The sequence below is a fragment of the Sceloporus undulatus genome, chromosome 8 (genome assembly GCF_019175285.1).
Source record: "Sceloporus undulatus isolate JIND9_A2432 ecotype Alabama chromosome 8, SceUnd_v1.1, whole genome shotgun sequence".
Classification (NCBI taxonomy): Eukaryota; Metazoa; Chordata; class Lepidosauria; order Squamata; family Phrynosomatidae; genus Sceloporus; species Sceloporus undulatus.
Genome location: NC_056529.1, coordinates 4,796,534 through 4,811,683, shown reverse-complemented (window position 1 = coordinate 4,811,683; position 15,150 = coordinate 4,796,534). Strand labels below are relative to the sequence as shown.

At 42.1% G+C, this 15,150-nt stretch overlaps 1 protein-coding gene across 6 annotated transcripts in view; it reads left to right on the top strand.

The window, feature by feature from the left end:
* Positions 1 to 15,150, top strand: part of LOC121937511 (c-Maf inducing protein) — a 117,231-nt gene that overhangs the window by 89,389 nt on the left and 12,692 nt on the right. For 5 of the 6 annotated variants that reach the window (XM_042480749.1, XM_042480748.1, XM_042480751.1 and 2 more), the window contains 8 exons: positions 4,277 to 4,438; positions 5,538 to 5,579; positions 8,003 to 8,065; positions 9,226 to 9,306; positions 10,740 to 10,843; positions 11,176 to 11,280; positions 12,053 to 12,406; positions 14,742 to 14,807. In XM_042480749.1, the coding sequence (XP_042336683.1) occupies positions 4,277 to 4,438; positions 5,538 to 5,579; positions 8,003 to 8,065; positions 9,226 to 9,306; positions 10,740 to 10,843; positions 11,176 to 11,280; positions 12,053 to 12,406; positions 14,742 to 14,807 (977 nt within the window). Of the gene's footprint in view, positions 1 to 3,110; positions 3,198 to 4,276; positions 4,439 to 5,537; positions 5,580 to 8,002; positions 8,066 to 9,225; positions 9,307 to 10,739; positions 10,844 to 11,175; positions 11,281 to 12,052; positions 12,407 to 14,741; positions 14,808 to 15,150 lie in introns of those variants that run through there. The other variant, XM_042480752.1, reaches the window with a different exon arrangement.

The following is a 15,150-nucleotide window of genomic DNA, read 5'->3' as shown; positions in this document are numbered from 1 at the left end:
TCTAAGTGAAGTGATGGATAATGTTATTAGGCAGATCAGGAATGAATGCCTCTTTGTTTTTGTTCGCTATTATGTTTTCACTTGGTCTTCAGAAAAATAACGTATAGGTAGTGACAGTGACAATCATGTTGTTATCTCCACTGTTTTGCCTGTACAAACTTAGTTTGTCGTTGGTGTTATTGTGTATCTTCGAGTCGTTTTTGACATATGATTTTCTTGGCAAATTTTGTTCAGAGTGGGATTTGTCTTTGTTTTTCTCTGAGGCTGAAAGAGCACGACTCGCTCAAAACCATGCATTGGGTTTCCATGGCTGAATGGGGATTCAAACCCAGGTCTCCTGGATTCTTAGTCCAACGCTCAAGCCACTAAACCACATTGATTTGTGTCACTCCAAATCTCTTTGATCCTTAGTGCCAACCCTTGGAAACCTCACACCAGGCTTCACCTAGATTTCCCATATATCTTCATATATAACTTCCCATATTTTTGTAACAGACGTTGTGCCGGAGGTAAATAAAACTAATCTAAATCTGTGTCCCAAAATTGTCTATGTGGGTGGCTGAGAGAGTGACACCTTTGCTTTCCGATAGTTCTGTGTACACAAGCTTCATTTCATGCACAAAATTGTTCAACATGTTGTGTATAAAATTACCTTTGGGCTATGTGTATAAGCTGCATACGAAACATAAATGAATTTCACGTTTAGACTTGGGTCCCATCTCCAAGATTATGTATAGGCACATATTCCAAAATCTGGAAAACTCCAAAATCCCAAAGGCTTGAGGGTCTCAAACATTTTAATAAGGGAAACTCAGCCCTGTATCAATTTTGGGGTAACTGATGCCCCATTGTTTCGTTTTATAATATGCCATATTCAGTCTAATGACCGAAACCCTCCTCCTTTGCTTTTTGTAGGCAAATACATTCAAAGTTAAACAGTAAGCTAAAAGCATGGTTTTCCAAGTATGGCTGTTTGTGACGTATCATAAAGTCAAAACCTATAGCACATGCTGCACCGATTTCCTTCTCCATCCCCAAACCTGCGCTTCCCTTTTGCTATCTGCTTTCTTCCGGGGATTGAAATGGCTGCCAGTTTTAAAATCATTCTGAAGCATATAAAGAAGATGCCATCTGGGGAAGGGATTGATTGATAAGCAAATAATTACAGACAAGGCATGGAGCGTTCTCGAAACCTCTGCACTGCATTAGCCAATGGAAAACTCATCACATCAAACTGAACATGATAAAAAGGCATTAGTGCCCTTAGTGCTCAGTAACGAATAAAACAGGAACCTTAGAGAGGAAAGTGAGAAAAATGGGAGAGGAATATTGCTTGCATAGCGGCGAGCTTCGATCTTTCTCACCCATTGGGCAAATTTGCAGGTAAAGCGGAACCATAACGTTGCACATTGCATACATGAGCAGTAATATGTTCATGCAGAGGACAAAGTTCAAGCACATTACTTTTTAAAATTGACTTTCCAAGCATTGACTGCCACAGTTTCTTTTTCTTTTTCACTTTTATTGTAGGGTTTGCATAGAGGTTAACATACAGCAAGGACATTTTCGTCAATAGATGCAAATCGGTTTCAGTGTAGAATGAACTATCACAACAGCATTAATGGAAAACAGTCCTTTTTTCTTTTTCCTTTCCTTTTTAAAAAACAACTTTCTATATTCTGGTTCAGAACAGATCCTCTCCACTCCAACAGTGATAAAATATCAAGTACTCTCAGTACTCCCAGGCTATGCTTGGCTGTTGAAGAAACCATGATGACACCTGTCCATCACCATGACTGATTCCAGGACGTCTCCTTTTTCCAAAGTTGTCCATCCCACACTTTGCACTTGGAGGCAGGCTATTCCTGCATAGAGAACGTGTATTTCTAGTAGCTGTGATGAGCATCAATAATCTCACTTTTCTGACAGCATCATGCTTTCATGCATCAAAACCATGTATGGAATAAAACTTGAAGGACAACATGTTCTTCTCCCTGTGTGCCTTGTGTGTTGTGTCTTAAATTTATAATGTAATCCTGAGGCTTGGGACTGTCATGTTGTGTATCTTTCTAAACACACTGGGAGCCTTTTTGACTCTAGATCACAATAGAAATGGGTTGGAATTTGATTCCAATTGGGAAACTTTGACCCTTCAGGTGTTTGGAGTTCTGTCTTGCTGGGTGGACTAAGGGGCGGTCTTCAGCTGCACTGGATCAGGGTCACGGCAACCGCACACCATGGCCCCGATCTGGCCTTTCCTGGGCACAATAGTTGTGGCGCAGTGGCTTTAAGGTGCTCCTTTGAGGCTGCATCATGTGAACGCAGCGCCAGAGGAGCACCGTGACGCTGTGCACCATGTGGCACAGTGTGCGGCATCACATTACCCTGGGGGCGGAGTTGTGGCATGCGTCATGTCAGTGCCATGCCCCCAGACCAGCTTTTATGGCCGGTGTGCACATCCCCTAAGTGAATGTAGGGGGAAAACGTCATTCAACTACTTTGAATGAATGACTCAATGCCCAGCATGACCCACATTCTTGGTTCGGCTTGGGAGAGCTGAGAGAGTCTCTGCAAAAGGCAATTTTCTTTTCCCTAGGACAACAGGACATTCAAAGCGCAGGAATGAGTTTGCATCACTGGGTTTGCATTACTTCCTTTCAGCCATAAGAACTACTGCTGGTTTTAACAAGGCTTTCTGATTGTACATCGGAACAGGATACATAGGCCTGTTACAGACTGCCAAAATAAAGCTGCTTCGGGTCTCTTTGGAGGTATGCTGTTTAAATGATGCATGAATCCTAAGAATCTGGAAGCTGCTCCAAAGCTGCCCTCCAGTGCTTAGGAATGGAGTGTGGCTTTGGCGCGACCGCCGGACTCTTAGGACCCATGCATCATTTAAATAGCATACCTCCAAAGAGACCCGAAGGAGCTTTATTTTGGCAGTCTGTAACAGGCCATAGTTTCCTAAAAAGAGTTACACAACTGTGTTCTTAATGTTGAAGCAATAGTGTGTTGGGTAATTCCTTGAACTGTCTGAGTTGGATTTAATGACATTTCCATCTCTTGTCAGTGCCTGGATGCGCAAGGAATCATGACATTGACCCATCTCCTGGCAGAGTTCCCATATGTGGTCCTTATTTTCTCTGTGCTCCCCAGATATTTTCTTTCCTAATGAATGGCCAGCAGCTGGCTCAAAGGTTACTCGCTTTACAATACCTGTATATTACCTGTGTTGCAGTACTGTACCTCTGTTACATCAAGTCCTGGGACCCATCCGCAATACAGAATTATAGTGCTATTATTCTACTTTTAATGGCCATGGATTCGCCCTGAGGTTTGTAGGGCTGAAAAATCCCTAATCTTCCAATCCCAGGATTCCTTAGGATGGAACCATGGCAACTAAAGTGGAATAATTGAGCTATAACTGTGGTGCAAATTGGCCCCAGGTAAAATTGAGATGTTGCCACCTTTCCTGATGTTTCTAAGATTGAAGTGTCCCCTGATCCCTGAGTTTCAGCAGCTGGAGGAGGAAGGATTCTGTAACTTAGACCATTTGCAACATATGAACCATCCTTGATAACAGAAGCAGGATTGATTCTTTGCAAATTAATGTGATAAATCTATGTTGGCATCATCAATAAAAGAAACACACAAAAATTTCCAATTGGAAAAGAAAGTGAATGGGAATTGCCTCCCGTTCTCACAGATAAACGTAACCAAAGGGTGGTTCTGTCCATGTTTATTGAGAGCTGGGTTCCACAGTGTTGATGTCAATGTGCATATGACTGTAGTTCAGACTGCTTCAATAGATAGAGATTTATCTTGATTTTACTGGTGCCTGGCTAGAATGATCCACTTTTTAATGAGGCTATAATGTCATTTATCTTTACTGTGACTTTGTAGAGCGGAATATTGGTTGCATACTATTTAGGAAAGTGTAACTAACACAGGTCCCGTCTGCATAAATGCAGCAAACCAGATGGATAGAAGGAAAAGCACAGTTATTACCTCTTAATTGAGCCTTATCCATCTTGTCTATCTGCTATTTTGTCCATCTGTATCTATCTGTTCCCTAAAACTCTTAGGAAAATGTCCTGTAATGTTCTGTTGTGTTAAAAAGCAAAATAAATTGATAAACTCAAACTTCCTTATTCTTTCTAGGCGTCACCGCATACACACTTTATGGAGCTCTAAGCAGCTGGGAAGCAGCTAGCTTGCATTTCCCCATTATTATTTCTGTTATCTAATAATTTAACTTAATTGTTTTTCACTCTAGAAAAAGATCTACAAGTACAAGAAGGTGCTGAGCAACCCAAGCCGCTTAGAGGTAGTTTTGAAGGAGATCCGCACATTGGTAGACATGGCGCTGACCTCTCCTTTGCAGGACGAATCCATCCATCAAGCTCCTCTGGAGATTGTTTCCAAGTTGCTCTCAGAGGTAAGCTCTTGGTGACGTTGGCCTGTTACAGACTGCCAAAATAAAGCTGCTTCGGGTCTCTTTGGAGGTATGCTATTTAAATGATGCATGAGTCCTAAGAGTCTGGAGGTCGCGCCAAAGCCACACTCAGTTCCTAAGCACTGGAGTGCAGCTTTGGTGCAGCTTCCGGATTCTGAGGATGCATGCATCATTTAAACAGCATACCTCCAAAGAGACCCAAAGCAGCTTTATTTTGGCAGTCTGTAACAGGCCGTTGTCTCCTTGTTTCTGTTACCAAATAATAAAAAGGTGTGAATATTTGGATTGCCTAGAGCTGCTAATTTTGTTAGACACCAGATTTCCAATCTGTTGGTGACCCAAAGCTTGTGAGCAAGCAGAAGGGGAATATCATTTCACATCTTTATCCTCTTTATTAATGCATTGTGTAGAAGGCGGTGGGAACAACAGAGAGGTAAGGCGTGCATAGGATGAAAAACTCATTTGAGAAGCTATTTCTGTGAGCAGCTGGCGAAACATGTTATGTGCTGAATTATTTTTAAATGAAGTTTCCTGCCTCCTTTCCTGTTAAAGCAGAACTGCCAAGCAGCTGATCAAACTAGTAAATCCGTGTTTGATTAAATAGATATGTATTAGCATACTCTCTGCAAACATATATACCTCCTAAAGAAGGAATAGGCAACACACAGCCTACAATCTCTATCCCTCTAATGCCAGTCCTGCCACAGCTGAATTTGCCATCGTGCCACTGAATTGTGGTGATGCTGGTCACCAAGTTTTTCCTTAAAGCAAAACATGCTGGAAGTATCCAAGAAGTGCAGTTTTGTAGTGAAACAAGATGTGTTTCAAACACCTTATTTTGAAAGGGAATTGCAGGGTTTTACTAATAAACCACCAGCAAGTAAGTGCAGGTGCTTGAATGGCCAAGTCTTATGGACCATCCTTAGTGTTCAAAGCAATGAGGTCTGGGATATAACTTCTAATGGGCTGCTCTTTCCATAGTCTTCCATATTAAACTGTGCTGGGAAACATGAGGTTTACAGTAGAAGATCTTTTGATGCATTTAAAAAAACTGATTTATTCATTGGTATTTTCTTTTCAGAATACAAATCTAACCCCCCAAGAGCATGAAAATATTATTGTGGTAAGTATGGAGTAACATCTTTTTACTGACAACTTCACTGAGGTTTACCTTGCCATGTTTTTTTTTCTTGTTTAATTTTTCTGTATTACCGTTTCTGCTCATTTCTACTGCCGTAATAAATTGGCCGTACTCTGAAGGTTTTCCACCCGTTCATGAAATTGTGAAGGGTTGTTTCATGAATTTCTTAACACAAATACAGTTCACAGGATATTTGGAGAGACAGATGAGGGAGCCATGCTCTTTAAATGGGTTTACACTGAGAAGTACAGATATGCCCTAAAACCTGTGGTTCTCCAGATGTGGTTAGACTGATACATTTACCATGCCTCACCATTGACTATACTGGCTAGTTGTTGTGTATTTTAACATTATTACTGACTTGTAGAGACCCTAAGGTAAACCTACAACAGAGTCTGTGGATATGGAGGTTCGACTGTGGAATCCTGGGATTGGCAGTTTAGAGAGGGACATTTACAATTCTCTGCCAGAGAGCACCAGTGGCTTACTAAACTATTAAATCCTAGGATTCCATAGGACAGAACCATGGTAATTAAAGTGGAACGATAGCACTATAATTCTGTAGTATGAACAGGCCCCAGACAGAGTTGGATTTTAATTCCTGCTTGGCCTTAGACCTCATACCGCAAACTTGAATCCACATCTACTAAATCCAAAACTCTGGATACGTTTCTAATCCAAAATGGTCAATATATTTCCGGTTGGCTAATTAAATGACAGGAGATGTCGATATCCTTCCTCTCTATCATTCGTCCGTCCCAAGGATGCCAGCAATTTATCAGAGAGGCGAAAATTGCCTCCCCATCGCTCTAATTCGATTTCTGCCACCGGCAATTTCCAGGAGATTTACTCAGTAATCTAATCTCGGGTGCCGCTGTCACCTGATCATGTCATGTCTCAGCAAATCTCCCAGCAAAAGTGTCTTGATGGTAACGTGCAGCTGTCACCGGGCATAAATTTCACTTAACCGTCCCTTGGAAGCCCTCTTGAGCCGAGTGGTCACCATGACACTCTGTTTCCAAAACCACGGTTGCCTTTCCCTTTTCAATTCCATGGTTAGAACAAATAGAAATCATCACTTTCAACTTAGTCCAGTAACTAACAGGTAGCCATGCAGTTGTCTAGCACTAGTATAATAGTATAATATGCGCACAGCTCAGTGCTATGCTCAGCATACTATATATTGTCTCCTGCACCAGCTGTCATTTCTGCGTCAGTGTATGTTGGCTTACATGATAGCATGCATTTAAGGTGCATTTAGTAAGAAAAGAGGAGGACTTCGTTACAAGTGGATGGATTCAATGGAGGAAACCACAGCTGCCCTGAATTTGCAAGACCTGAGCAGGAGATCTCTGATTTGTGGGTCTCCATAAACCAAATCCAGCTTGATAGCACATAACAACAACAATGCATTTGGATTGTGTGCATTGCGTTTAAACATTTATGAATGTTTTAGTGTTTGAAGCACAAGTTTGACAGGAGGAAGACTCTGAAGTTCCCGAGCAAGCGATGTTTCAAACAACAATGCTGGTGTTAGAAAGCTTTAATACAAACTGTCCCAGTTGTTGTGCTTGAAAGGGTTCTGCTGTATAAATCTGATACCAGGAATCCCGTAGCTGAGCTCTAGGACAGAAAAGCCCCAGGGCCTTCCCTGTATACTGAGAATCTTTTGTTCCAGCAACACTTTGTAATTTACAATTGAGGCAGCGGTGACATAATTTCATTACACGCACCGCGGTGGTTATAACCTCTAATACATTTACCACCCGTAACCTCTTTGGGTTGCCTAGTGATGGTCAAAGAGGTGATGGAGAACAAGGAGTCCAGAAAGCAAGAAGCTCATTTGGAAAAGGAAAGGAGGAAAGCTCAGATGTTTCAACAAGCAAAATTTGGAATGGGCCGTATTTTTGTTGCAACCAGCAGCCCTGGAGCATCTTTTACAAATAAGTCTTACTAAGTTGTTTGCATTTAACATGGTTAAAGGTTATAGGATACCATCTTAATTAATGGGTATATAACATATAGGACTTTTAATATGTTGTTTTTGGACCAACACAGAATTATTTTAAGGATTCAAAGACATAGCCGTGTTAGTCTGGAATATCACTGTGCAAAAGGATTTCAAGCACCTTTGAGACTAACTAAGACGAAGACACAGCATAAGCTTTTGTAGACTTGGTTTACTTCATGAATCTAAGGAAGTAGTCCTAGTCTATGAAAGCTTATGTTTATTTATGTAATACATGGAACAAAAATGCAAACTGGTAAAGTTTACATTTATTGCATCTGATCTGGAAAATGTCGAATGGGATTCTTTTTAAATATAGCATAATAGCGATGATGCATGTTTTAACTCTTGGTAACAGCCAAAATCCAACTATAAATCTTTACCCTACTATTTTTAGGCACTCGCTCCTTTGCTGGAAAACAACCACCCACCTCCTGACTTGTGTGAATTTTTTTGCAAGGTATTTCTGGCTCTTTTGTGTTGATTATGTTGTTTTGTTAAAACTGTTTAAAACCCTCTTTAAATCTGGCAGATCTGGACTACAAGGGCCCAGTTAATTTCTCCATTGGGCAGAGGCAACAGTGCGGCCAATGCCATGTGGATTAGACCACTGTTTTAAATTCCCAGTTGCACTCCAGAGTGGCATTACATCAGAAGCATTATGGAAAATTAAAATGACTGTCACCTGGCATAGAAAGGCTAGGGTTGTGTTGGGCCCTGGCAGCTATTGGGGTAGAGGGCACAACGGTAGATCTGTTTCTGAGCCAAAGCCAATTTTGTGGACCTGTCTATATAGAAGAATTTATATGGGGATCAGTATAGAAAATCTGAGAGGAGGGAGAGTGGATTATACAGTTGGTGCTCCATGTCCACAGATTTTTTTAATCTGTGGATTCAAGCATCCATGGATTGAAAATATTCCCAAAAATATAAATTTCCAAAAGCAAACCTTGATTTTGCCATTTTATATAAGGGCCATCCTTTTACTCTTCCATTGTATTTAATGGGACTTGAGCATCCATGGATTTTGGGATCCACAGGGGATCCTAGAACCAAACCCTAGCAGATACCAAGGGCCCACTGTAATCTTCATTGATAAATGACATTTCATGGTAATGAATATTTGGCTTGTTTTTGTGGAAGATCATCTCCTCATACCCCATTGTAACAGAGGGTAAATTGATGTCCTTTTGGTTTTGTTCGTTTAAAATTTTATATTTGTAATTTTTTATATTTTATATGTTTTCAGTTGTATGATTTTAATTGTTGTTTTAAATGTCATTAGCCGCCTTGGGTCCCACTTTGGGAGAAAGGTGAGATAAAAACAAATAAATAAATAAATAAGGAGAAATATGATAAAGCAAAGTTGGGAACCCCTTGTCCCAGCTGGACTACAATTCCCAGCATCTCTCTTCAGTGCCATTTGATGAGAGTTTCAAATACATAATTCTTGGAGGGCTAAAAGTTAACCCCCACTGCAATTGAACTTTGTATAATTATTAATGTATAGGGAGATCTGTGCCACGCTCCTTCTGAATGCCGTGGTCATCCAACAACACCGGTGCGCAGGAAATTCAATTTCCCCCCTTTTATGAAGTATACATATTTCTTTTCTTGCAGCACTGCAGAGAACGCCCTCGGTCCATGGTGGTCATAGAAGTATTCACTCCAGTTGTACAAAGAATCCTCAAACACAACATGGTGAGTCAAGATGACATCTCCTTTCACCTTAGTTTTTGTAGCAGTCCCATTTTGCCTTGCTGACCATGTCCATATGATATTTTGGGAGGCCAGGGTAGGAGGAATCATAGACTCACAGATACTGAATTCGCACTGTAGAAATAATTCGGTTTGACCCTACTTTAACTGCCATGCCTCAGTGCTGTGGAAGTCTGGGGAACTGTAGTTTCTTGTTCTAGTCAGTGGATCAACAGAAAACCATCTTGCTCCCTCCACTACATGACATCTAGATATTTAAAGATTAAATATTTTCCTTCCTTCCTTCCTTCCTTCCTTCCTTCCTTCCTTCCTTCCTTCTCTTATATTCTGCCTTTCTCTCTGCACAAGTCAATCTGTTTTGGTTGGAGAAGGGACAAAGGGAACCCCAGGGTTTCAACCAAAGGGTTTACAAGGGAGGTGTGGGTGGGAATAGGTGTCTAGTTGCTATTGCAGCATTTACATATCAGTGGGACTCTTCTCCAGGACGTTGATGCTCCAGGGTTACCAGAAAGGTCCAGGAGGTCCACACACAGGAGCAGGTCCCATGCTGTCGAGGTAATATCCAAACTGGCCTCCAAGGTTTCTCTGAATTAGGGCCGAAATACTTCCTTAATTTAAATCCCCCTTTTCCCTGATGTCATTGGCTTACAAGCTCCCATCATCCCCTACCAGCATAACCAGTAGTTGGTGTGAGATGGAATCTGCAGTCCAACAATATATAAAGGAGCCCAAAGTAGGGAGAAGTTGAGTTTGATTGATCAGGTAAAGCAGCAGACCTCCTTATCAGCTGCAAAGTTGCCCTGATGCAGGTGGGATGTTTTCAGTCAAAACCTTTATTCTTTAAATACAAATGACAAAACCTTAAAAGGAAAAGAATCAGTCCTAAAAAGAGAAGCCCCAGTCCCCCTAAATCTGGAGAGAATGCCTCATTGGAGAGCATCTTTGGCATCTCGAATGTGTTGTGATTCTTATTTCATCCAGTTACTTTTGGACTGTAGCTCCCTAAATCTTCCAGTGGGCTTTAATTAGAAAGGAAGCTGAATATAAAGGGCAAAAAATGTTCCACCATATTTTTTCATTAAATATGTCAAGAGCTGCATCCACTCTGCAGCAATAACCCAGTTTGGGACTGCTTTAACTGCCCTAGCTCAGGACTATGGAATTCTGGGAACTGGAGTTTGTTGTGGGCCACAGAATAGACTGGAGATCTCAAACCAGGTTATTGCTGCAGTGCAGATGCAGCCAAGGTGAACTACTATGATAATGATTTTATTAATTTATTCTCATTTCTCCCAATGAGACTCAAGACAGCTAACATGTCTGCACTGTATGACTGTGTCCTCTTTCTAGGTCTGCCTGAAGCCCAACATCCATCCTTTCATGGCTTTATTGTTCCTCTCTTCTGTTTTGGACAGGATTTTGGGAAGTGCCCACGGTTGCGGCTCTTTACTCAGGAGTATATTCTGGCTTTGAATGAATTGAATGCTGGCATGGAAGTGGTGAAGAAGTTTATTCACAGGTCAGTGGTTGCCTGGCGCAAATGTGTGCCACTCTTTGAGGATGTCAACCCTTTAATTCTCTCTTCTCCATTCTCAGCCACCTTTTCATCATCTGAAGCTGCGGTGGCCAGCGCCAGTTTTGCAAATTGGTTTTGTTTTAAGTGCTGTGCTGCGTCTTGTTCCCATGGACAGCCTTACCCAACCTGAAAGCCTTTAGCTGTATTGAGCTACAATTCCCATCCAGTGCAGCCAAGAGGAAGGCTACCAGAGACTTTGCCTTTGTTTTCTTTAGTGCGACAGCATTGCCTTGTGTTTATCCCCTCATCCATTGATGGTTTTGTTGTCGTTCCAGCATGCATGGCCCTACGGGACAGTGCCCCCATCCCAGAGTCCTTCCAAATCTCGTCGCAGTCTGTTTAGCAGCCATTTATTCTTGCTATGAAGAGTTCATCAACAGGTCAGTTATTGTGCCTCTGAACTGATGGCCTTCTCTTTCCCTTTGGTGGATTCTTTTTCATTTTTGATTTTGGTTTTGATTCACACCAGATGTGAAAGGTACCTTTATTTTTAAACGGCTCAGCTTCTGCCTAATGATGGCAGATATGAGTACGACTGCTGCATCAGGTGGCAGATGCTGCAAGGAACATGTCCAGTTTAAATTTCATAACTAGAGTATACATGTCATTTTATTTCATGTGTGTCATTTGTAACAGTGTTTTGCCACTTGGGGGGATGAGCTGCATTCTTTCCTCTTCTGGCCAAATTCATAGGCTGCCACAAAATGAAACCTGTTCTATAAATTATTTTAGGAGATGTTTGTTTTCCTTTGGCATAAAGTGACAAACAGTGGCAAGAGACAGAAAACAAAGATTCTGTTGCAGGGATGACTGATCCCTGGTATTTTTGCTATGGCTGGCTAGTACAGTTGGCCCTCCATATCCATGGATTTTGCATCCATGGATTCAGCCATCCATGGCTTAAAAATGTGTTTCATTTTTTTTCTTTCCAAATAGCAAACCTTGATTTTTCCATTTTATGTAAGGGGCACCCATTTTACTATGCCATTGTATATAATGGGACTTGAGCATCCACAGATTTTGGTATCCACAGGGGATCCTGGAACCAAACCCCAGTGGATACCAAGGACCCATTGTACAGTTGTTGTTCTGCTGCTGTTGTTGCTGTTGCTGTTTTTGCTGATGTTGTTATTGTTCTTGTTAAAAATGTAGCCGGGACAATTCTCCAAGTCTGAAGGAAATTCGGAATGGCTGCCAGCAGCCGTGCGACCGTAAGCCCAATTTGCCTCTCCGGCTCCTCCACACAAGTCCTGACCTGGTGTCCCAAGAGGCCACATTGAATGAGTCTCGCCTGAAGTCAGTCATTGTCACGTCGAATGAGATCCACGTGGAGGTTGAACGCAACAACACGGCCAACCAGAAGATGACGGCCAATGTGGGCAATGACAGTGAGCCCAACCTGATAGACTGCTTGATGGTCAGCCCCACCTGCAGCACCATGAGCATTGAACTCAGTGCCCAGGCAGACCGTACCCTCGGCTGCTATGTGGAAATACTTAAGATGCTGTGAGTAGCTGTTTCCATGCCTTTCATAGCAGGCCCTCCTGAGCCACCAGGGAGTGGGGGTTGAGATGGCTTTCAGCCAGCCTTCTCTTTTTCAACATCTGTAGGCATCTAGGGAGATGTTCAAATAGCAGAGCAATAAATCTAAGGCTGCTGTTAATGTCTGCAGCAGGCATCCGGCCAACTCGTGGAGCTCCAAAAATAGCATCCAACTGATGAAAATGGGTAGTTTTTGTTTGTACATTGACCCTTGAGCATAGTTTACAAGACTGGGATGTTGCCTGGAATTCTGGGCTGTTCTTTGCTTGCCAGTGATTCCTCTGCTTCTTCCATTTGAGGATTATCTAGTGGGTTTGTTTTGGGGAAGTGCCAGCTCAGAAGCGACTGGTGAAAGATGGAAATGTAGGGCTCCCGGTATGTATTGCAAAAGCAATCAATACATGAATTTCTGAATACAGTGGCACTCATACAAGTCGCTCAACTCCATATGCCGATCTTAGATTGATTTTAGCCCTCTCTGATAACATATATGGGAGAGGGACCTTAGCTTAGTGATAGAGCACATTTTTACACACACATGTTCCTAGTTTCAGTCCTTGTCCTATAAGTTATCCCTGCCTTACAGTACGCTGAAGTACCTGATGGATGAGGTAAAAGGAGAATTGGTTTTGCAATTGCGTGCCTTTTTCACTTTAGAAACTATGGAGAATCTACAACACATACAACTTTTTTTTCTCCACTGAAATCTGTTACTAAGCTTGCCTAGTTGCAGTCTCTCACAGTGGGCCTCTCTCCTTATAAATTTTCATGAAGTTTAAGGTTGGACAGTGAGGTACTGGTTCATATTTTAATCTGTTTGGAAACAGGGTTGGCTTTCATGCACACACAAAAAGCAGAGTCTTTTTATTAGTAGCTCCAAAAACCCCTGCAATAGACTGCTCACTTATTTTGCAGTGGAATAGAAACCTTTCTTTCTTGTTCAGCTTTTGGAAGGGAGCCCTTTCTGATATTCCTTGTTATTCTGGCTACCTTCACTGTTTTGTTGACAGGTTTATATTGATTTTGGTCTTGCTGCTGTTGTTTTTAACACTGATTGTAACAAATTGGTTGTTATGTAAGTGTTTAATTGGGTTCTGTTTTGGGGAGCAATAATGCCCAAAAGCAATAAAGAAATAAATGGGCCAATTAGGGAACCACAAAAGGTTGTTATCACGTTGCCAGCTGATGTCTTCTGCAGAGAAGGAGACCAGAGTAGAGAGGACTTGGCTGCCTAAGGCCCTCTCTTCCAGCTTGCCTCCACCTCTTCTGCATTCCTCAATAGGTCAGTCCCATACCCCGAATACCCCCAGCGCATTCTCTGATGGCATGTTTATCAGGGTTGCCCCTGGCTGCTGATAACATCTTTGCAGTCGCTTGGGGTCTACGTGACCAGCTGGGCAGCTTTTTCCTTTGTACTGAAAGACGACACTGGGAAAGGGGGAAAGGCCATGGGTTGTGTCTAAGAGCAAAGAAGAAGAAGAAAAGAAGCCCACTTTTGGCTCACGTTGGCTGCATTTGTCACTGGCCAATGTGTGCTACACCTTTCAAGCAGGAAAGGAGAGCTTACTGTATGGTATGCAGCTATTTAGAGAAGCTTTGCATGTTTAGCAGCCTGGCACCGTGCCACTCACAAGCTTTCCCAAACTCCAAAGATACAATTGCACTGCAAGGAATGTACAGGTGCTCTTCATTGGCATGTGTGTGTGTGTGTGTGTGTGTGTGTGTGTGTGTGTGTGTGTTAGTGTACAAATTTTAAAGAGAAGTCCCTGCTTTGTAGCCATAGCCAACTGAATTGGGGATAGGAGGCATTCGAAGAGGAGATGCACTTGGATAGGGAATTTTCTTCTCCTGACTGTTGCTTCCTTCGGTATAAATGGTGAATCATGCTTGGTTTTTAAAATAAGAGGTACCAATCCTGGAGTACTACAAGCATTCTAGCATTTGTCCTACAAATATAGGGTTTATAAACCTGGGTTCGGCCATGTCTTTGTTTTTGTCCATCACTCCCAGAGCTTAAGAGTGTTCCTATTTTGGACTATAGCTCTCCAAATCCCTGGCCATGGTGGCTGAGGGATTCCGCAAGCTGTAGTCTTGGCTTGCCAAATACTGTCAACAGCTGGAGTGGGAAGTGTGAGGTCCTCCAGAGGCTGTTGGACTGCATCTCTCATCATCATTGACTAGAAAGGCTCTCTACCTACTTGACAAGTGAATGGGTGATTAGCAATAGGATTATTCTTGGTGTCTCAACAAGTGAGTTGTACATGGTGTTTAGGCCATAACAGCAGTTTTCTCATTGCAGGTCAGACTATGATGACTGGAGACCAGCTCTTGCCAGTTTGCTGCAACCCATCCCATTCCCCAAAGAGTAAGTTAATGTCAACTAGTTCCTTTTGAGCAAGATTTGTGTGCATCGTTCTCTATCTCTGGCAGAGTTTGAGATGAAACTCCCTCAGATCTTGTGATGGTGAGAACATTAGCTGAAAGATGCCAAACATTTTCTAAACTTCATTCAGAGATTTCCCCCCCCCCAAGATCTAAGGAGGAAAAGAGTTAGGCAAAAATTAGACTTTGAGATAAAAATTGAGCTTGAGGCAGGAATGAATCCTAGAATCCAAGAGTTGGAAGAGACCACAAGGACCATGAAGTCCAACTCACTGCCATGCAAGAATACACAATCAAAGCATTCTCGACAGAATGTGAAGAATGCA